The sequence below is a fragment of the Bombus pyrosoma genome, linkage group LG14 (assembly GCF_014825855.1).
Source record: "Bombus pyrosoma isolate SC7728 linkage group LG14, ASM1482585v1, whole genome shotgun sequence".
Taxonomy (NCBI): Eukaryota; Metazoa; Arthropoda; class Insecta; order Hymenoptera; family Apidae; genus Bombus; species Bombus pyrosoma.
This window is the reverse complement of record NC_057783.1, coordinates 10691168-10713947: the sequence shown is the minus strand read 5'-3', so window position 1 is coordinate 10713947 and position 22780 is coordinate 10691168. Positions and strand designations below refer to the sequence as shown.

Here is a 22780-nt window from a genome sequence, read left to right as displayed (position 1 = left end):
TGGATATTAATCGCGTACGAATCGAATCTCGGAATTTAAATAGCTAGATTATCCCCATCGAATGTTTGCGATAAACAGATTATGCAGTCGAGTAGCTTCTAATGATTAATTGGCTGTTTAGGAAATCGAGTGGGAGCGATTCTGCGGGATGTAATTTTATCGATAAAGATAGAGTAACGCGATGGTTACGCGAGGTAATTTCACCAGGATCTGTCTGCGTGAAGTATCAAGTCGAACTTCACTGCATGGACGCGGTCTATCGATGTTGAATCTTTGTAGTGGCAGTTTCGCGAATTGGCTGTTTTTGCATTAGGTAGAAAAGTGTCATCGGATGTTTCTGAACAATGTGGAACGTCATATCGAACGTGGTTATTTTTTTTCTGAAAGGAAATAATTTTATTTCCGATCGCACTCAGAGAAAATCGAGATCGATCTCGGTGGATAGATTCTTCGTTAAAATTCATGCTGGTAAAAGCGTAACTCCGTGTTCTTTTGAAAATAGTGGCAAAAATGGTAGTTAATGAAATAGAGAAATATCAGAAAAAAGAAACTTTGGTAATTCTAAAGCGCAACGGCCGAAACTGAACAGTCGTCGAAGAATAACAGAGTTTACGTTTCCCGCGTAGTTCGATCAAAAATGATTATCGAAGCGTATCGCTTTCAGAGAATATATATGATCGATCGTATATTTTCTTAAATAATTCATCGGTATGAAAAATCAGGAGGCCGCTGCATATTCAAAAGAACCGAGTTATAAATGTTCCAATTCGACGAGGTCCCGATCGTCAAATCGATTTTCTCATATGCTCGATCCGCCAGCTATCGCTTAATTACAGTCCGAACTTTTTCCTATCGAAGGAGACTGTTGTTTAGTGCTTCTCTTGTACGTTCAGACAAAACTCTTTCTACACGCATACTCTTCCTACACGATGATAGAAATTCTCATACACGACACTTAATTGGACTAAATCCTAACCCTAGAACGACATACGTTAGTGAGCGAATCGGGCGTCCACTCCAGAAATCATGGTGGACAAGGCCCGTAGGACATTTTAAGCTCGATGTTCGGCACATCATCAGAGTTCTTTCTCCGGACGGGCAGAAAAAAGCGTCTAGGAGAAAGCGGAGTTGACACGACGCTCGACAATGTTTTATCATCGAACGACGATCATCTTCGACTCATGTGGTTAGGGAAATCACAAACACACAACATTGTTCGAGCGAATCGCGAGCGTCGACACTTGGCTCGAGCTCTCGTTTTTTCATTTCAAACTGTGAACCGAGAGGCCAACGCGTCGATGTAGGGATATTATCATGAGCACCATGGAAACCCTGACGACCTGTCGATCGCTAAGCTCTCGCCGAAAGCGGCCATTCTTACGCGCGACAATGTCGTCGTCGTTGAGAATGAACCCGAGATGTTGTCAGCCACCTCGAGATCACTCTCGTTCCGAACACTCAACGAATCCTGCCAACTGGTTGCCAGGTTCCCCCAGCTGACTCCGGCGAACAGGTAGGCTAGAACGAGTAGAATGAGGCACCCACCTAGGCACCTGCCACTTCCAGGATCGATGCTACTGCAACCGCTGGTCTGGTTTTCGGTTGTCGGTCTTTGCACTTCCTGATGGGACACACATTCTACCTGCTGGCTACCTGTCCATGGATCGGTCACCACAGCGTTGTGCCTTGCGCCTATTGCCGAGTTGTCCACACTTACATCCTGATGATTCACAGAGGATAGTGGTTTGTCCTTATCCAGGTCGTCGTCCAACTCCAACGACGTCTCCGTGCCGTAGAAGATTAGCTTGAATTCTTCGAGGGTGTCTGAAATGTCGTGGTATACCGTTAGATTCGGTTTCGTGAGATCGCAAGTGCAGAGTCGCAGGGAAATCGTAAAATGGACACATATGAGCATGCTGAAACTCAAAATGTCGAAAATTGACAAAATACCTCAAAATACCAATAGTGATATGAAAATGTAGAAGTACTTAAAAATATACGTATTTCGTTCAATCGGGTGTGGTATATTACATCGTGATAAGTGTAATGGTAGTGCTAATTATTCTTGACCGCGTCATTTAGGACTCAGATCCTCAACCTGTGTGCCACGATCCTTAAAGGAGTTATAGAAATGCTTGCTAGCAAATTTTGTATAAAATTTCATCATAAAGACATTTACCATCGTTAGGAAATATATATTTTGAAACATCTTGTCCTAGAATATTTCTCTCTCCTACTAAAATATGTTTATGTTAAAGCTCTTTTGGTGCGAATAGGGAAGAATGCATGCTATTCGATTCTTACAATAAGGATTCGTAATTTGAAAAGGGTCGCGAAATTTTGGCTCCGAAAATATAAAAATTTTTATACGGCTTGTCTTTTTGGTAATGATAACAAATTAGAAAAAAGGTAGAGATGAATTATATTTTAAACATGCTGCTATCAAAAAGCGTACTTATTATATTTTGGCCATAATATCTTAAGCATCATGTAGAGCGAATTTTCGAACGATAAATATGTGATTTGGAAAAATAAACAGGATCGTGTTTGAGTAAAGAAGAAGGATTTAAAGAAACTTAAAACAATGTTTCAAACTTAATGGTACGTGGAAATTATTCAATGTATTGATCTTTTTTTGTCTTGTACTATATGGTGTAATAGCTCCACGCGGAAAATACTTTTGAATACGTATTTCATAAAGGGTTTCATGAAAAGAGATTCCAATTAAAATTTAATTTCCGGTGTTACAGGGATTCTAATTTCAATTTTCTCCCCAGACACGCAGCGTAGAAAATAAAAGCATATTGAGCTCTATAGCTTTTGTTTTAGTATCTTCTTGTAAATCGATTTTCAAACGAATCGAGTAATATTTTCATTGAAATTCTATTTCAATTTTTCTTCGCAGTTAAGTAATTCAATAAAGAAAATGTCATTAATTAAGAAGGATTAATGTCCTTCCGAATCATATATCTTCTCAATGTGATATATTTGTGTTTCGTTTGTCTATCTTGACAAATTCGGAAGAATGATAAATTATCGAAAATAATTTGCGGCAATTTTAAGTTTTAATTATTACCTTGGTACATTTTCACGAGAAGTGACCGGATATTAATGATGCAAGATATTTAATAATTACAAACAACAGTTAAAAGAATATTATACGTTATAGCTTGGACTAAAATTTTCACTCGAATACTTTAATTTGTCATTTTATCTCGCAAATTGTACATTTTAATGGGTTTTCCTTGATCAAATATTTATTTATTGACGATATTCCCAGCAAATAATTCCATTTATAAGGTCTAGATTTCTTCTCATTTTCATTATCAATATTTTATGCTCATATTGAAATAATTATACATTCAAATAATGTATATGTGTATATGAAGAAGATTTAATTGGTAGAAATACAAATGGAACTATTGTGGATTCGCAATACTTGGAAGAGTCTTCCACGTTTTCTTAATGCCACTACGGTCTAACGATGGATAGGTACTTCTATTTGACGTGACACGAGTGCACTTTGCATTATCCACACACATACACACAAGCGCGAATCTGCGTGAGGTTCATTCGCGTGAATCATGTTTCATACAGTAGATGTTTGATGTATTCGATGCAAGTGTCTCGAGGTGTGGTCTTGAAAAGACGATGGCAGTGAAATGAGTAAAGTGAAGAGGGTGTCAATGTCGTTGGCGCCAGGGAACTAATAAAGCGTTTCGATGCTGCTTAAGAAATTTTATTCTTACCTTCAAGAACAGGAACAGGAAGTGGATTAAAATGATGTAAATTAGGGCGATAAGAGAAATATTAATAACGGAACCCGTATTTATTATTGTACTAATGCAATTTTGTACAAATGTCCATAACGTGATTTCTCATGTAAATGTAAACCAAAAACTAAACCCGAATTTTCTTGCAAAATATTAGTTCGTTTTAATCGAACGTTTACATATTTGTTGGTTTTTCTTTCTTTTTATAATTTTTTGCCTATCGATGGTAGTAAAAATTTTGTTAGAATGATAAACGATGGCCCTCGAGTATCCGAGTATCCGATGAAATGCCAACGAATGTAACTTGAGGACAAAATGAAAATGTTAAAGGCCAATAAGGGGTTAGAGGTCCATAAGTGGATATCGTTATTGCTGCTATAAAAGATCAATATGGTCTGCAAGACATGGTTCTTATTTCTGTACATTGACGTTTGCACGATTTACGTGAACATTGTCTGTATAAAAATAGATTTTTGAAATATCGAGAATCAAGTAATAAAGTTTTTAATAGCTTTTCCCATTATAAAAGACGTAACGTGTTTGTTATTTAAAAAAATAGTGATAAATAATTAATAATTGAATAATCGTTTTAACATAGTTAACAATGTTTATGTGCTATGCAATCTGCATACTTCTAAGCATACTTCTACTAAACACACATTTTCATGCATGCAAGCGAACGGTTTAGTCCAATAGCTTTAACAACTTTGTAATTGTAATACTCATTGAAAGGCTAAATTTTCATCTAAAATTTATGGAAAATAAAGTTTCGTTCAACGATACTTAAGAAGAAACGTAAGAGTACATGCAGCAAAATTAGTTAAACATTTTTATTATGAAATTAACATAAAAAGATGTTAGCGAATAACAATTTAACGAATACAGAAACTATATCAAAGAATGCAAACTGAAACGCCATTCGATAATTATAGAGTTCACATAGTAAAACCGATGTAAGTACCATTTTCTTCGATTATCTTTTTTATGCTATAAAAAGATATCTTAGAAACATTGAAACATATGGATTTTTATACAATAAAAGGGAATACATGAAAATAAGGAATAAATGAAAAGTACTGCTAGGAATACTTAAAAATTATCTCAAAGAATATATAGATACGAGTGATAAGGGGACACATAGCATATGAACAAAATGAACAATAATTACACCGAAGTGCGCTTGCAATAATATAGGAACAGTGAGGATAAGAGACAAAAAACTAAATCATATAAAAGTTCACTGAATTCTGTAATTTTTCACATGGATGCACTTCTATTTTATACAATTTGACTACTTTGGCGAGATGCGACAAAAGAAACTGCACGCAATGTGCATCCGTGAATGGTGCATGCATCTTAGACACAGTTCTCAAATTTTTGTATCATCAATTTTGACACTGAAAATGTTTTCCCGAGCAAATGATCTCGAAAAGGAATCGTTACCCTAGTAGAGTTTTAATTCATTCTAAACCATTCACGGATTGCTCGTTACGTTAACGTAGGCCTACGTCAACTAAAGAAGAATACCCTTGTCTAAGTTCTTCGAATCGAACTGTTCATCCTGGAGCAATTCCAGACCCTTATCCCTGGTTGCGTGCTGTTGGCCAGCTCCTCTAACTCCAGCGTAGACGGGATAGAGTGGATAGAGCTGTTGAATTTTAGGATATTGCTGGAAGATGGCTGGCACGTTGTTGATAACAGGTTTCGCTGGTGGCTCCAAGAGTATAAGGCCTCTTTGAAGGGACGAGGCCGTCGCTATGTCGACGATTTTTTGTTTGCTGGTCACTTTGGTGGTTAGAATCGTGGTAGGTGGACTGGTCTGGGTGACCGTGATAGTGATTGGACTAGGCGTGCTTCTTCCTCTGGGTCTGGACGTGATTAAACGAATCTCCCCGGCAACGTTAGGTCCCCTGGCTACTGTCAACCCTCTTAACGTTTGCACGGTGGGCTTTGGCGTAGGTTTATTGGCTGATTTGCCATTTTTGTGCTGACCACGCGCTTTGCTCTTTCTCTGAGATTGTATCTGCGCATTGACCACATACGGCGGACTAAGGCTTCCGGATTTCTCCGACTTGTGTTGAGTCTGCTTGATCTTCGAGCTCATCAGGGAGTTTTGTGCCTTCGAGAACACAGTTTCCCGTGGTTTAACGAAAGGTCTTCTCGGTATGTTCATCCCGGCAGGATTGTACAACGCGTATTCCGTGCGATCGGGCAGTGTTGACGTTCCGTAGAAGATCAACGCCCATTCGTGAAGCGTTGCACGACCTGATGAATGGTTGGTCGTCGGAACAGGATGCAGCACGAAATTTCAAATGATCATTATAGTTTCAATGATAAAATCAAATAAAAGGTAATAAATTATACGGTAAGAAAGATAGGAGCTATTCAATTCTTTCTAAATTCTTTTGATCATTTATAGACTATCTTCGTAGAATCTTTTCGCATCCTAACCTGAAATAGTTGATTACTTATTTATTATACGATAATTTTCGATTATTCATCAAGAACGAAACGTTTCGTCTATATAGATCCACCTTTCTTTGAACGATTCAGAAGCAGGTGATGCAGGTAATCCTACGGGAGAATATTGTACAGTTGAGCTTATCAGTGGTTGGGGATTAGAAAATCATTGACGACCAACAGGTGCAATTCCGGGGCCGGCACAATATTGTTGTTGGTCGACGACGACGATGCTGAAGCGGATCTCGCTAGCAATGTACAAGGACTCAACGCAAACGCGACGTGTAATGGTTTGAATACCTGTACTTGGAATGTATCCTGCATATTACGTGGCATAATAGAGCAAGGTTCTATCTTGCGCATGGATACATCAGACTACAAGACTGTATGGGATTACAAGCTCGCGTTAACTCAAACTTTATGCACATATCGGCTTTAACGGGCTCCTAGCTTCAAGTGGTTCTGACGATTTCACCCTTGCACAAGGTCAACTTCCCCTAGTGGTTCATGAGATCCATTGCTGGTGAATGCCACCGCGAGGGAACACGCTTTGAACTGGAAATTGCGCCCTTGGGAGATAATGCAGCAGCTTACGTGGTCCCACGTGCATGGTTTACGAGAAATTCCCTTTACGTCTTCCAAGATCAGATGATAAGATAGCAGCTGGATGTTACTGCATACGCCAGGCGTTAGAATCTACGGATCTGGTCGTGCAACCCTATCAACCTATATCGCGTTTCATGGCTAATTTTATAATTTCAAGTGAAACGAATCGTTGTCCTATTACGAGAATATATACGAAAGATCGTACTTGTAATTGTTTCTCAATCCTTTCGGTACTGTTGATCCTTTGAGGTAAGCAATTTTTGACACGTTTAGGATAACAACAAAACCCACGAGACGCTCATCTTGTGTTAGTTCGTATCGTTATTTTATACATTTTGCTTTTGTTGGCCCAGTCATGATGTTACACTGTCAGATAAGGGCATCCCTTGATAACCCATAGGAAAGTCATGCCATTCTAAACATGTTAAAAGTGGTGTGGTATGTTTAACGTATTTATCTACCTTGGTACTGGACTCTCAAAGATTTCAAAACTTTTGACACCTACTCAGCAGTTTCATCCTATCGCGTTACTTTAATGATGACGGCGATGATGTGCAAAACACCTCGGCCCTGAATATATCTGATATAGAGAGGATGTTTGGAAAATAAAGTTTAGACAAATGGATGTGATAAACAGATGAAACCGACCTCTGGGTAGAGTAAATGTATTTTGGAAACACAACGAATCGTTATCAATATTAGAAAATCGAGAATATAAATTACGATTTACTATTTCGTAAGATCGTAATTTGTCTTTGTAGTTGTCTTTGTAGTGGTCTTTGCGAAAAACGTAACAGGATGTAAGCTCTTGAAAAATTTCTGATACGAACGAGGTTACATTCAATGTATCTGGAAATGTATGCGATGAAAGGAAGGAACAAAAAGCCGGATACAATGGACTTACCTTGGTATCGACCCTCATTGTGGATTTCAAGCTTCCACGTGCCGTGTGGCCTTTCTCCCCAAGTGTGAACCGACATAAATGGCCATTGATTGAAACCAGCCTTTGAGATGTCGTGAGGCCTTTTCGCAAGAAGAGTACTCTTTGTACCTTGCGGAGATGTTAGCTGTATCTGAAGATCTCCTCTCCTCGAGGCCATCAGTGAAACCTTTGCCTAGAAAAAATGTATCGTACGAATATTTATAACGATCAACAATTTATTTAATTGTTCCAGCAATGATTTGAATATCACATAAATATTCAATAATTTTAAATGTATATATTCTTTTTGAAACTTTGTGAATGAAGTGCGGTACGTGCGCATAGAAAAATTTAGAGTAATTCCACGTCTAAACGTGATTGAAAGCATTCCAGAGGAAAACTATTAATTAACCCTCTATGTATGTGAGTGACACAGTACTTACCTGCACGTGCTCGAGAAAATTAACGCCGCTACACTCCTTGACGTGCAATTCCAGAGTTAGTTGGCTCTTTGGTGGTATTGGCCTGTACGTACATATGAAATTTAGGTCAGCTGTAGAAACGAAGACAGGGAATTCCACGACCTTATTTTTCCTTTCTTTTAAATTCTCATTTCGTCGACTAGGTTAAGAAAAATAATCATACACCTTATTTTTATCGTCGATAAAATTCGTTTTCATTTCGACAGCGAATGGTCTTTGGAATCGTCTGTATTAAATCGGGTGCACGCGTTGCAGAAGCTATTTCCTGGGGTCAGTTTATCGTTATCACGGTAACGCAAAGCGAACAATACGTGGCGGAAATAGTGATGGATCGAATTGCACCGTCACGTCTCAAATAGTCATTTATTTCACAAAAGTACTGGCTTCTAAATTGTATTTGATATTTTCCGGTGACTTAACTTTCAGTAAATCGTCTTTTTACTGAAGAAAGAAGGTGTAATCTCGAAAGGAAATTACGTTTCTTCCTTTCGTTGGATTTTGAAAATTTTTCTAAGAAAACCCATTCGAACGTTTCAAATAGTCGTAATGTATAAAATAGCTAACCTGCCCATATGTGGTGCTGAAACCTCGCATTTGTGCTGTTCCGGTACCGTTCGCCATCTTCTGGCCAAGCGAACCATGGCAGCGGCATCCATCAGCCCATAGCCAAAACTATGACTCACTAAACAAAGATTGGAAAAATTTTTAAATTAGACTACAATGCGTATTTTATACTTATATTTTTTCAAATACTTACCGTTTCTTCCAACACCGTTGGTTACCCAATCCATAGCTTTAAGATTGGCAGGTTTCGCTGTTCTGACGACAATGTGTTGCATATCCCTCCAAGTTAGCTCTTTGTTCGCCTCGAGAGCGAGAGCGCAGATACCAGCAGCTAAGGGAGCCGATGCAGACGTGCCCGTATGACTGCTCGTGCATAAATGATGCAGGTCAGTGGTTACTACTTGTTTCTCTCCCGATGAGCCGGAACTGTAGGTGGTAGCGAGAGTGGAGGAACAGGCTTCGCTGTACCAAGGCACGTGACCATTCTCTGTAGCGCTGCTGATGGACAACGTCCAGATGCTGTTCGTATAACCATCGCAGTTGCAGTTGTCGTGATCCCTGCCGCCGTTTCCTGACGCCCAGACGAAAATTGACCCTTTACCGTTGCGACCCTGACGATCAAAGCGACGAATTTAGAGAGGCGTCACCAGCCGTCTGGTCAAAGAGCCTTTCATACGCTATGAAAGGTTCGATTGATCGCTTCATCTTAAGCAAACGCTTTTAGTCTTCGATTTTCCTCGATAACGAACTTACGCGTAATCGTTTTTATCAATTGAATCGCTTTTTTATATCTAATCGTTCTGGATAAATGGATAACTGAAGATGAGTTATTTGAGTGAAACACATGAAGGAGAAATTTATCTATAGGTTTTTTTTTAACTGTTTATTTTAATATAAAATGTATCCACGTGTATCATATATCTATACAGATTTCAAAGCAAAACGTATAACGTATAATTTTATTCGATAACGCATGTCCTTCTTAACGAGGAAATACTAATACGAGGACAAATTCCAATGCTCCTTTTAGTTAGATATCAAGTTTGCACCACTTCCGATATCACTACAGTTATGATTATCAAAGGGCCATCCTTGAAATTATTGGATTAGTTATGGCGGTGTGTTAAACGGAACTTCGAGACAGTATATACTCTCATTATTAATACACAGTACATACATACCTGATGACCTCCTTTAACGTAGTTACAGTCAGTATACTAGTACGAAATGCACTTTGATTTCATGATATTTTTCCTTTAGAGATAATTTCTTACTGTCGTCAGAAAATGTATCTTTCGTATGAAATCACTTTTTTTTTAGATCGTTTTTAACTAAAAACATTGTATCGCGTGTCTAATCTATTAAATTTGAGGAAACGAGTTAGAAATTCATTCCACTGTCGTCTCGACAATTGCGTCGAAATATCCCTCGAAAATTTTAAGCTATTTCAAATATATGGCATATTTCGCAAACTACCGCTAGCAGTAACTGTCTTTATGAATATTTAACGGTTAGCTTCCTATCGAGCAAAAGTGCTTTAAATTCAGAAGTAACAGTAATTATACTGGAAAGATAAATTCATATTTGGCTACGACACTGCCGGGCAATATCGTTACATTAACACGAAAATGGAAGGTAAAAAGATATATACATTCAACTATTATCGAATGTCGTAGTTCTTTGAATAGAGATTTCTTCTAAAATTATTCATGAAATAAAGCACATAAAACATGCGAATGAAAAATGGAACATCGATACTTCAAAAATAAAAAAAGAAATGAGGAAAGATAAAAATAATACTCATATAATGTGTCTCTCTCTCACACACACACATACTTTTTTTTGCAAACGAAACTTTTTGTATTAGCTTGAGTACTTTGTTATAGAGATATTTCAAATAACTATAACTATGCTTGAAATACATGTTTCCGTAAAAGAAAAAGGAATGGTAAAAGGAAAAATTTTCCTCAATACGGTCGACCCGTGATATACCGTTCCTCGAGTGTTTGCTTCCTTTCATTCTAGACAGAATTTATTTCTGCATATTTAATAACAAGAAACTTTTGTGGAATATAAACGTTTATTCTATAAGCCCGTTGACTTCTTAAGGATTTATATTTAAGGAATATTTAGGAATATTCAATGTATGTATGTTCAACAGTTATTTTTAAAACGAGCATTTACACAGTGTTTCATAATACGAACATAATATTTGCAGAGAGAAAAAATTTATAATAGTATTCTTTCTCTCACAGAATTCTTGTTATACTATTATCTCTATGGTCAATGCTAGAAAATGGAGGAAATGTATGGTTTTAAGGGCTTTATATGTTTAAAGAAAATTTTTAACGTTTCTTGAGTAAAAAGCTCTTTAAAATTCTTAATGTTTCACTTTCGTAGTAAATGTACTGTAAATACCATATATGTACGTACTGATATTGTGAAATTCTTTTCTTGCTAACAAATATTATAATTTAATATATGTATATATATACTTTGCAAAAGACAACTATCTTTTCTAAATATTTGTACAATTAAAAAGTTCAGAAGAAAAATTATCTGTCCTCGAATAAAGCGAAACCAAAACTCATTGAATTCAGATTCGAAAATTAAAAAACAATGGTCAATTCTAAACACAGTAACCTTGGTTAATTAATCGTTCTCTTACAAGGTGCCATGACCATAACTAGTTGAGACGTTACTTTCGCAGCTTTGAAAATCTTGCCTCAAAGATTTCTATTTTCTGACTTTCCGGTTCCGTTTTAACGAATTCCTCTTTCGGGCAAAAGCGACTTTCAATATTTGCATATGACTTACGGCTACTTCGCAGTGAGCAAGGATAAAATGTAAATGCGTGCAGGTACGGAAGCCGACAAGTCGCTTAAAAGCACCCAATTAGAAACTTTCCGCGAGCTGATCTCATCGACCGAGTCTGTTAAGATAGGTCTAGGGAAAGAACTTCCTCGTTGTGATATAATCGTATCATGGCTTTTCCCGGCACCGCAAATGATTTCGAAAGAATCATTTTTCGATTAAGTTCGTACCTATCGGTACCGTTAATCTTCCTTCAGCAATGGTTTTTACCGGCTAATTTCATCTTCTTTATCGTGTTATTATATACACACGACAAAAATTGTTTTTTATCTTGTATATAACCTAACACTATAATTTTGTAAATACATTTGTGTTCACGTTCTAGAACAGAGGTCAGTAACGTAGATTTTGTGGGCACCTAAGTGCACTTAGCCACTATCATGGGCAATCACCAATCGGCGATTCGATTCGGCCCATCTCAATGATCGGCGACCGATCTTTGAGATGGTCCGCGACCGATTGCACTTTGACGCGCCGTGGGAGATAGCCCAGAAACGCGAGGCGATAGCGATTAGCGGTTTAGAAAATCTAAAATAGTCTGTAATGAACTCTTGACAAGAAAGATAGAAATAAAAGAAAGAAATAAAGGAGCTTCACAAGAGTAGCCTTTTTTTTTATTTCTTCTTTATAGTGATAAAGTGATAATCAGTTTGTGTTATTTATAATAATTTTACTATATTTTGCAATTTCATAATACTTTAAAACTTACATAAATAAAAAGAAAAGGCATATCATTTTAATATCGGATGAGTAGAACAATTTGGTTTTATATTTTTTTAGGGGAAGTATGTATGTTTACTGTTGTAGCTCCTAAATAATGTAACATAGTGAAGCACTTCAACATTATTCATAAAACCTGTAATAAAAATTTTTCAATAAATTCTATAATTAGAAAAAAGAAATTTATGTGGTGAAAATGTACTTAGCTAAACAATGAAACGTTTTTACGAAACCGGCTTCGCGGTCGAAGAAAGCAACCTTTTCTATCTCTTTTAAAACTTTTTACTTATCGGTAAAGAAAAAGAAACCAGTTTTAAAGGGTAATTTAGTAAAAGAAGCCATGTTGTTGGTTCCTGAGTCAATTTTTGATGAGCAGAAAACTAAAAATGAAATAATAACAGCAATAAACGAAATCGAATTATCGGCGGGAACAGTAATACGATGAATTGAAATTACTGCAACTGATATTGAGACAAAGTTGAAAGAGGATTAGAACAATATATTTCTTTTATATTTACTTTTTTGCAATTAAACAAGTCTACTGATATATCGGATACTTCTCAATTAACTGTGAAGATGACAATTATTGTTTTCGATAATTTTACTACGAAAGAAGAATTTCTTAAGATTCTACTTTTAGTGAGGCCAACAAGGGGAGATGATATTTTAGTAGTTTTCAGAAAGTACGCGGAGGAAAATAATTTGCCATTATAGAAGTTGACCGCGATTACAATCGACGGAGTTCCGGCAATGGGAGAAACAAAACAAGGATTTATCGCGTTATGTAAACAAGACCGTTCATTTTTCAGATTTATGTCATGTCATTGCATAATACACCAAGAAACGTTATGTGCAAAGATAATATCTTTTAAACGTGTCATATAGACAGTATTATAAATTATAAATTCGATAAGAGCTGCATCAATGTGACACCGATCATTTAAATTACTTTTACAAGAAGAGGATGCTGAATTTAATGATTTTACTCGCATGGAAGTGCGATGGCTTTATAGAGGAAAAATATTTTAATGATTTCTAAATTTATTAACTCAAGCTAAGAAATCTCTAATGTCGAGAAATAGATCTTGCCCAAAACAAAATATCGTTTTTTGATCTTGAATTTCGTACTGATTTTATAGAAAAATTTAACGAATTAAATTTAATATTTCAAGACAGAAATTATCACATCGCTCGAATGATAAGTGCAATAAATTCATTCAAAGAAAAATTGATACTTTGAAAATGGCATCTTTCAAAAAACAATTTAGTTCATTTTCCAAATATTGCCGAAAACTTTATTAACAGTAATGTTTCTTTTTGTTCATTTTGCACCTCATGGAAGAATTTGGTATTAGATTTCAAGAGTTTTCTGAATTGGATTCATTTATGACAGTTTTCACATATTCTTTCGCCTCTACAGACGAGCATGTATTTACTAAAATAGCAGCTGATTTCTAAATTAATAGCTCGGAAGATTTGGAATTGGAAATTACAAATATAAGAAATGATATAATATTAAGACCACATCAGAATGATAAAACATTTTGGAATTTAGTTAATAAAAATACTTATCCGTTGTGAATTAGTTGAAGATTTGGATTGCTAAGTAACACATTTATATTTCTTTTTCTTTAGTACACAAGTTTGAAAGTAGACTTTTGTATCTTGTAGTAATAAATTTATGTATAAATTTATGCAAGATAAATAGCATCAAGGGCATTTTAATGTTACAACTTTTGCTTTGTCAAAATGAAGTAAAATGCTCTTTGTCATAAGTTAACCATTCGGGGTTATCCGAGGGTTATCATCCGGGGTACTCTGTATAGTAAAAAGATTGTAGATTACTGTTCTAGATCGAATGTACTTTCTTTTTAATTAGTTATCAAATCATACTAGTTAGATATTGTCATACCTTTATCCTACGATTCTTAATTATCCTTGAGGAACCTGACTTTCCGTTTAAACGGTGTTACGTTGGGCGACACTCTACCTAGACCAGGCCACACACCGCGGGCAAGATGGCAACCAGATGTCCGCACGTCCTTACTGCATACCCTCAATAATCTTAAGAACCTATCATAAATCTCAGGCATCTTCTAGCTAAAGTCCTTCAGACCGTACAAACATCTCTTTACTGACTCGTTTCCAAAGCTTATTGTTTACCACGGGAAGACACGGGAAAGTTAGTTTTTCTCACATACGATACTTCACACTAGCAACTATCTATCGAGGGCGGCTAAGACCCTTCCTAGTCCACTAACCTTCTTTTATCCAATCAGAAGCAATGTCTACTGCCCTCACTTTCCTAACCAAAATTGTCATCAACAAATCCGATGGTCCCTTGCGTTAGACATACCCATCACTAGCTTTCCTTCGACACAGCATCATTACTTTACTTATCTTTCACAGTTAGAATAGTCAACGTGTCATTACCGGGTTTCTATCCTTAAATAAATCACTTACTTAACTTATATATACGCATCAGTGTAACTATCTTCTTTAAAAAGTTTTTGGAATAAACATTAATTTATACCTGTTAATTCAGTGTAAATTCAATTGAACCACCTCTATTATCGTAACAGAAATCAGGGGATCGATAATTTCGTAGCGTCGATTATCTAATCGTAACGGGAATTTACGACTCCCGTTGACGTGCTTTCTCGCGATCGCGTCTCTACGCGAATGGTCAAGTAAACAAGCGGAATTTATTTTCGTTAAACGTCCCCTACCATCGCATCGCGTCGCGTCCCGTCGTATCATGTCGAGTCGTTCTCCTGAATCGTCTGTCTTAATTATAGATGAACATATATCTATTCTAACGATCTATGTGTTAGTTCGATGCAAATCGGCTGACATGCTGAAATTCCTTGTCCAAGGAACAAGATAAAACACCCTCGTGTCTCCTCTAGCAAATGTAATCGAACAGAGTCTGCTTTCAAGCGATTACTAAGTATGTAGCATCGAGATAACAACGAAGTACTATCTGCCTTCCAGTTGTCGCTCTGCGGAAACACGCAAGAAATGTTTCTAGGAGATAGATCCCTGGAAATTTCTATCCGAGAGACGAGCCTTCCAATGTTATCGATTGTACAGGACTTTTGGTCTATTCCCAACAGCGTAACGAATGTATTTCATGGGGTTTTAATGAAACGCGAGAATAAAGGATCCAATTTTACGCGCAACAAGATTTTATTTATTATAGCGTGGTACAGAGAACGACGCGGAAGATTTGGAGCAGAAATTAGAGGAAAAGACAACAAGGAATAATTTCGTGTCGTATAAGTTATTTATCATTTTGTAAACTTTTCGTTACCGATTCCAAGTATGGCATTAGTAGTTGAGGACCTGAAGATTTTTGTAAAGTGTAAAAAATTTACCAACCTTTGTGATTCCTTCGATGAAAGCTCTAGTAGCAAGTTCACCAGGACCATCGACGGTTTTTCCATCGTCATCCGGTCCCCAGGAGGCACTATAAATGTCAATGTGTTGAGGATTTAGACTCAGAGACCTCGCTTCGACAGCGTCTGTCACGTCTCCGTCCAACATTCTCACTCCTACGTAAATAAAAAATTAAATCCTTTTAATTAAATTACTCACCCCGAATTGGATTGGTTTATTTCTTAATATCTCGTTATTTAATATGTCAAGTTTTAGCAGAAATACACGCATTTTTTTCATTTCTCCCAAAATACTGCACCGGTTCTTCAAATAACCGAAAATAACTGAGGTCCGTTCTTTGAATACACTTACCTCCGACGCCAGCTCCGAATGCAACTCCCACCGCGCACATGGAATTGTTAGCAGTTGCAGCCACTTCACCGGCGCATCTGGTGCCATGTCGATTACTGTCTAGAACATCGTATCTTGGCATGGGATCTTCATCATGATTATTAACGTCGTAGCTCGCTTGTGGATCCTAGAAAGATCGTTCATTCGATTATTCTTGTGTGAATCATGTATTCTTTTTCTACCGTATAGGTTGTAACAATTTAAATACAGAAGAAATATACTTTCTTCGGAAAATTTATAAAATATTTGGTTTAATATCTTGCGATATTTTTAACATTTCCGAGATCATGAACCTCAACGCTTATTTTATAGTTGAATCGTTGAGCATTGTCATCCCCTAAGCTCTCGTTGAGATTAGATGCTTTTTCTTCTTTCCAATCGATAAGATGTTTAATTAATATCAAGTGAACTACTTCTGTAATTACCGAATACAACTTGGCTGCACTTTTACGAAGTTCCCAGTGAATATCGACTTCCTACAGGACCCGATGTAATTGCTTTTTCCTTTAGGCAGTTAGAGGATTGTTTTAAAGTTCCGAGTTTAGTACTACGGTTTTTCGTTTCTTTTCGTATATAATATTTTTTTTACAATCGATTAAATAATTCTCGCGACGGAGTTACAAAGTCACGAAGATTCGATATTTTACATTTATACGAATAAATACGTTTACGCTCATCTTGGATATTCTCTATCGAAATAAATTGCGCGGTTTCCAAAAAATCGAGTGCTAACCATACACATATACATACACCCATTGAATATAAGGAAAGTAGAGAGCAGAAGTTAAAAATCAATGACAAAAATTTGCAGGAGGTAAGATCGGAAGAGCTGTGCAAACTGAAGGCACGTAGGAAAAATCAGAAAAAGAGAGAACAGAGAATATGGTGGAAATAAGCCGAGGGAATTTAATTGATTAATTTGGATCGCTTGTTTTGATATGTAGGTATAAGAGCTGTTTGGTTCAGCTATGTAACCCAATAATTTCTAAAATATCGCGAAAGAATTTTAAACGTCGTTTCAACAAAATCGTAAAAAATGTGATATTTTAAATGATTGAAAATTTCAATTTCATTGACGACACGTATCTTGTTCGGGTCGATATCGATTACCGCCGACTCTGTCTGATTATAGGAGATCTGTATCTACTGGGAAATTGTGGAGCTCGATACACGTTTGTCCGTGGTTGCCTTATTAACCCCGGCCATTCACTAGTAAACATACGCGTTTCTCTCGTGCGGTTCAAGTCTAGTGTTTGACTCTATGGTTGGCTTCCAGTACTCAGCTGGTAACTTCGACAATTTCGGTAGTGTGGCACAAACTTGCTTCCTGCAGTCCACTAACGAGAAATAGAAAAGCAGGAGAGTTTTATATGTGTAAATAGTTTTTTATATGTGTAAATAGTTAAAGAGCAGACTGCGTTTAGAGAATTTTGTGTGAATCGTTGTAGCGTAGCAGGAAGATTGTTGTATGCGTTGTAATCGCGAATGCACGAATCTTTATTACATTTATGGCGCACTGTCGTCCCCACGAATATCATTCGTTGTGTCTAACACGTTTCTTTACGATAATTTCTCGAGCTGCAACGTTATATTCGTTGCAGTTAGGTGAAAATAGACGTTTAGTATGTGGAATAGACGAGAGTTTCTAAATACAGGTATAGTTTTTGGCACCGTTCCGAAATCCGTCTGCCCTCCATTTTGTAGGGTTCGGTCCGTCCTGTCTGTTCTGTTTGCTTCGTGGAACCTGTCGATCTTTTGTGTAAATTGGAACGTACCCTGATAAATTGCTGAAAAATTGATTTTCTCTCTTAAGAGCGAAAAGATCGAATATTTTCTGTTGTATCACGGTGAAATTAAATGTGACTGTAGTTGTTAAGAATTTTATTTCTACAATTGCTTTAGACATTATAAATTTTTGTCGTGTCAAAGAATTGAGTTCTTTTCTCGAATTATCTTCTTTATCAAGCGTTTTATTGGATTAGGACAATAAGTAATGGAACTTACGTAGTTCTTATAGAGATCAGGATGATTTTTCTCCAATCCATCATCAAGGATCGTGACCACGATTCCGCGTCCCGTAATTCCTTCAGCCCAGGCTTCCTGCACGTTCATATCTAACCCCTTTCCCCTATTCTATAACCAATTATCGATAATCCTATTTTAATACGTTTGTCTTCAATCTTTCGACGTAAACAAGTTAAAAAATTTCTATTCTATGCATAATGTACGCATATTTACATGTTGCGAGATTTATAAACGAAATTGTAATTTTCTTTAAATATACATTGAATTTTTTTTAATTTACATACCTAACAAAATATATTTACCGTTGGACAACAAAAATTTGGCACGAAATTGAAATTCAATCGGAAAAAAGATCGTAGAAAGAGACAAGGCAATAAAGTATTTTTATCTCATAGTATTGGCCTTTGTTTAATTTACCGTGCACGTTCGATAAATTCAGCGAGAGGAAAGAAATGAGATTTATCTGATTCAACTAACCAAGTACCACATTTGAGGCCACATCTCGTCATTGAGAACGGTTTTCAGGTTGGACGGACCGCGTTTGATTATCAGATCCCGTTTCGTTCGCGATTTCACTCGCTGCTGCTCCGCTCGGCGCACTCTGCGGTCTTCTATTAGCCTCCCTTGTACTCCGAAATGTGGTTCCGTCGACCTCTTCACCACTGACGTGTGCACCATATGGTACCAGTCGTCTACTATCTGCAACAAAGAACAATTTCATATGAATATTTTCGTGTGATAATCACGCAGCCTTTTCTACTCACAACTCTTCTCGCTTAATGCACCAAACGATAACGAACGAATTTTAATACGAGATACCGTTTCCGAGTCCCGGCTAATTGCTTTATATGGAATATAATTTGCCTTTTATGTTTCACCCGTTTCGCACAGTCAATGTATTTCAACGAAAATATATGAGAATACGTCTTTAGTCACTGAGATAATATTTATCGAGGTTTGTACTCTAACTTGTTCGACAACTAAAATGAAAGAGATATAAGTAAAAAACACAGCATTTAGGATGACCGAACATTTGAAACTTTTCGATATGGGTCAGAATATTTGCTATTATTGTAATTTAACGTAGAATAGTTTACTTAGATTTGATCGGTAATGTTTCATTTCGTACCATATACGTGTACATCGCTTGGTTGTCGAAACGAGAAGTAGTGAACTAGTTACGACTCGATGCTCTGTAGTCGGTTACGGCACAATCATGGCACAATACATAATAATTCGGTGATAATAATAATAGATGTAGCGATTAGTTAAATTTCACGTCTGCAGCTATTTTTCGAAATTTACATATCTCGTTTATATTGTACATATCGTAAATATATTGTAAATATTTATTAATAGGAAACATCACATAGTACATTAAATATAAAGAATATAGGATGAACAAAGTAGGTGAATAAAGAACATAGTAAATAAGATAAAGAAAATAATAATTGATAGAGATAACTGAAAACAGTTATTACAAACAAATAATTATAAATTATAATTACAAATAACTAATAAAACCAAAGTTATAAATAACAATGGGTGGCGATAGTTCGATGCGAGTCTGTTATAGAATCATGGAAAATATCAATTTTGTTATCAATTAATTATTATTTCGTTCGATATGTTAGAATATAAATTTTATTATTGAACAAAACATCGAAGCCTTAATCGCAGTTTCAAGATAGTAGAGACCAATGTTCAGAAGTTAGAACTCTCGTCAAAAAAAATTTTCTATTTAGCGCAAAACGCTTTTCTTATATGCACAGCCGTTTGCAAATTTTGCTGATAATCGTTAGAAAAAGAAACGAAAAATGGGTGCGTCGTATATTTTCTGCGGTTTTCATTAAGGACAAAGTATTCATCATATTTTTGTATCAGGGGAAAAATTTAAGCTGCTCGTGGAGCAAGATTATTTGATGCACAAGTTTGCTCCCCGGTATAGCGATATGCAACGGTAAAGATATATGGTGTAGGGTAATGATAAATGTGAAAAGTTGGCAACAGCTGCTGCAGGCGAGCTTCTTACTGCTTCTTTCCCGGTGACAACTTGCACTGCATTTTTTCAAGCTGAATATTCTTTGTTTGAAGAATGTAGCTTACATTCCACAATGGAACTATTGTTTCGCCTGCTTTTATCGAGTTGAAAAGAAAGACACGTTTGTATTGTTACTACCAGATATTTATTTCATCCCTATTTTTTTTATAACCCAATTTGTAGTAACACAACTGTTGAAATAACATTGGCATGTCGTTGCAGCTATATTAAAATCGATACGGAAAATTTCTATGAGTTAAACGAAAGATTAAAAATATGGTTATCAATTACATTAACGAATATGTTTACAGGAAACTAATACACGAGAAAACTGATAATTTAGAAGTTATGAGATCACGGACATTTTTTCCTCTTTGTTACTTTTCCTTTTCCTTTCTTTATACGTTTCTTAGTCTTGGCAATATCGTCGAGGCGACAGCACTTGAAATTACACGGATGCTCTAGTAACTTGGAAATTTCACGATGCACCGGGCTTAACCTTGGCCTCTTTATCTCCTCTATAAATGAACGATCGTTGCGTTGCACTTCGATGATTGTAGGTGGACATGGATCCAAGCCATTTTTCGACTTAAAAATCTTCAACCGAACTTGATATTTCTGCTTTTTCCATTCGCCACTTTCCTTGAAACACTTTAGCTTCTTTCGAATGGGCAAATATGTCTCTTCCGATTTTTTTAAAGATCTCGTTTTAACCTCGTGTGACTTGCGATTCATGTAAGTAGTTTGCATCTCCTTTGGATTGGGACGCTTACTCAAGCCATACTTCAAACTCGATACATCACCTTTGGAATCGCTGACGTTTTCTACTTGACACGGGTTCTCTGACTTCTCACAAGAGTCACTGTTATATGCAACGAAAGATGTTTGACTTTTCGTATATTTTATGGTGGAAAAGCACTTTTTGTCACCATCATCGTATCTCGTTTTTCGAGACAAGTAACTATCCTGCGTGGATGAACGAGCGTTACTGGACCCACGTTTCGTTCGATATTCCATGCACGAAGGCGAATCCGTTGACGAATGTTGTAATCCCTCAGCTTGCAGATCTCGAGATACTTCGGATTTTGGCTTCTTTTTACTCGATTGTTGATGGGGAATAAATACTATGGGGGAGGGATAGATAGGAGGGCTATGTTTCTTCTTGTGTTGGCCTATCCTCATCTTCTCAGACCAGTGAATAGATTTTGGTGGTGCTGGATCAGGGAGAATATCTTCATGCAAATTCGATGAATTATTGCATGCGTCTTTCGAGCATCTGGAATTCTTTTGCTCTAAATTCTCTGCTGTCTTGGGTAAAAACGATTTAATTGTGTCGGAACTATGTTTCTGTACGCAAGCCATAATTCTATCCATCTTCGATAAAATTTTTGATTCTTTTTTATACGCCTTCTGAGCTGGTGATTTTCTATCATCCTGATCATACGCATGGAAGACCTTATTGCTTCTCGTTTGATCAAATTGACGTTGCTCGTAGTGCTCGAAATCTTTTGAGCTTCTCTGGCAATCGGTCTCTGTCAATTTTTTATGTTCTTCGAAACATTTCGTCGGCACCTTTTCGCCTTCTGCCGATTTCTTACGATCTTCGAAACCTTCCACCGATGCTTTCCCACATTTCCTCACTTTCTTACGATCGTCGGAATGTTTTGTCGATTCTTTTCGGCAATCTTTGTATCTCTCAGGTTTATTAAAATAGGATGGACTTGTCTGTTGTATCGAGTAAGAATACTCAGAGTGTACATTTTGTGCGTCATTTTGACGATGATCTTCCGAACCTTGCTGGAAACATGTTTGGGAACGTTCTTGTATCCGAAGTTTCTGATCATTTTTGAAAACCATTTTTGGTTTTGTCGAAGGAGAACGTTGCTCTTGACAGTCCGATTTCGGGGGCTGTTTATTTCTATCGGATCCTCTTTTGACAAGTTTGAAGGATAGGATTCTTTTTGTATAATTAATCGCAGGCATGTTGCTAAATCGTTTCAGATAAGTAGGAATCGTTTGATTTAGAATGTCAGTAGGCAGGTGTGTTCTTACTGGAACAATTTGTCGTTTGATCCGAATGAGATCTTGAGGATCAACGATGATATCGATAGACCTGTTCAGAGGCGAGTATTTTTCCAAAGCAAGCTTCAACGAGTTATTCAATATCTTTATAGCAGAGAATTTTCTGTTCGAAAAGAAATCGACTACTTCCTGCAACTTGTTCCTAGGCAAATGTACTCCAACTTTCTCATTTGAGCTATTTTCCGAATATTTTACTTCGTCGGATGGTATCCATTTTGGCTGGATGTTTCTTATTCTCCTTACTGACAATTTTATTCTCCAAGAAATCTGTCGGTCATAATAGGTATCGATAAATCAAAAGATAAAAGTACAGTAAATGTAAAATAAAATAATTGTACAAACTATTCGTTTCCAAATGATTATAAATGCAAATGAATGTCTCTCTTACTTAAAAATAATAACACGAAAGAAAACAAAAACAAAGATACATTTTTATCTGAAG

At 36.6% G+C, this 22780-nt stretch overlaps 1 protein-coding gene across 10 annotated transcripts in view; it reads right to left on the bottom strand.

Moving 5' to 3' along the window:
* The window catches only part of LOC122574853 (furin-like protease 1), a 230282-nt gene that overhangs the window by 35177 nt on the left and 172325 nt on the right, over window positions 1–22780 (bottom strand). For 8 of the 10 annotated variants that reach the window (XR_006319212.1, XM_043742963.1, XM_043742964.1 and 5 more), the window contains 10 exons: window positions 18693–18914; window positions 18195–18323; window positions 16152–16317; window positions 15783–15955; window positions 9001–9418; window positions 8808–8925; window positions 8205–8286; window positions 7744–7954; window positions 5301–6038; window positions 1546–1824 (listed from right to left, as the gene is read on the bottom strand). Coding sequence is in view for 9 of the 10 variants with exons in the window: in XM_043742963.1 (XP_043598898.1) it covers window positions 1546–1824; window positions 5301–6038; window positions 7744–7954; window positions 8205–8286; window positions 8808–8925; window positions 9001–9418; window positions 15783–15955; window positions 16152–16317; window positions 18195–18323; window positions 18693–18914 (2536 nt within the window). In the remaining variant the exon portion in view is untranslated. The remainder of the gene's footprint in view (window positions 1–1545; window positions 1825–5300; window positions 6039–7743; window positions 7955–8204; window positions 8287–8807; window positions 8926–9000; window positions 9419–15782; window positions 15956–16151; window positions 16318–18194; window positions 18324–18692; window positions 18915–22780) is intronic. The other 2 variants (XM_043742962.1, XM_043742969.1) reach the window with 2 other exon arrangements.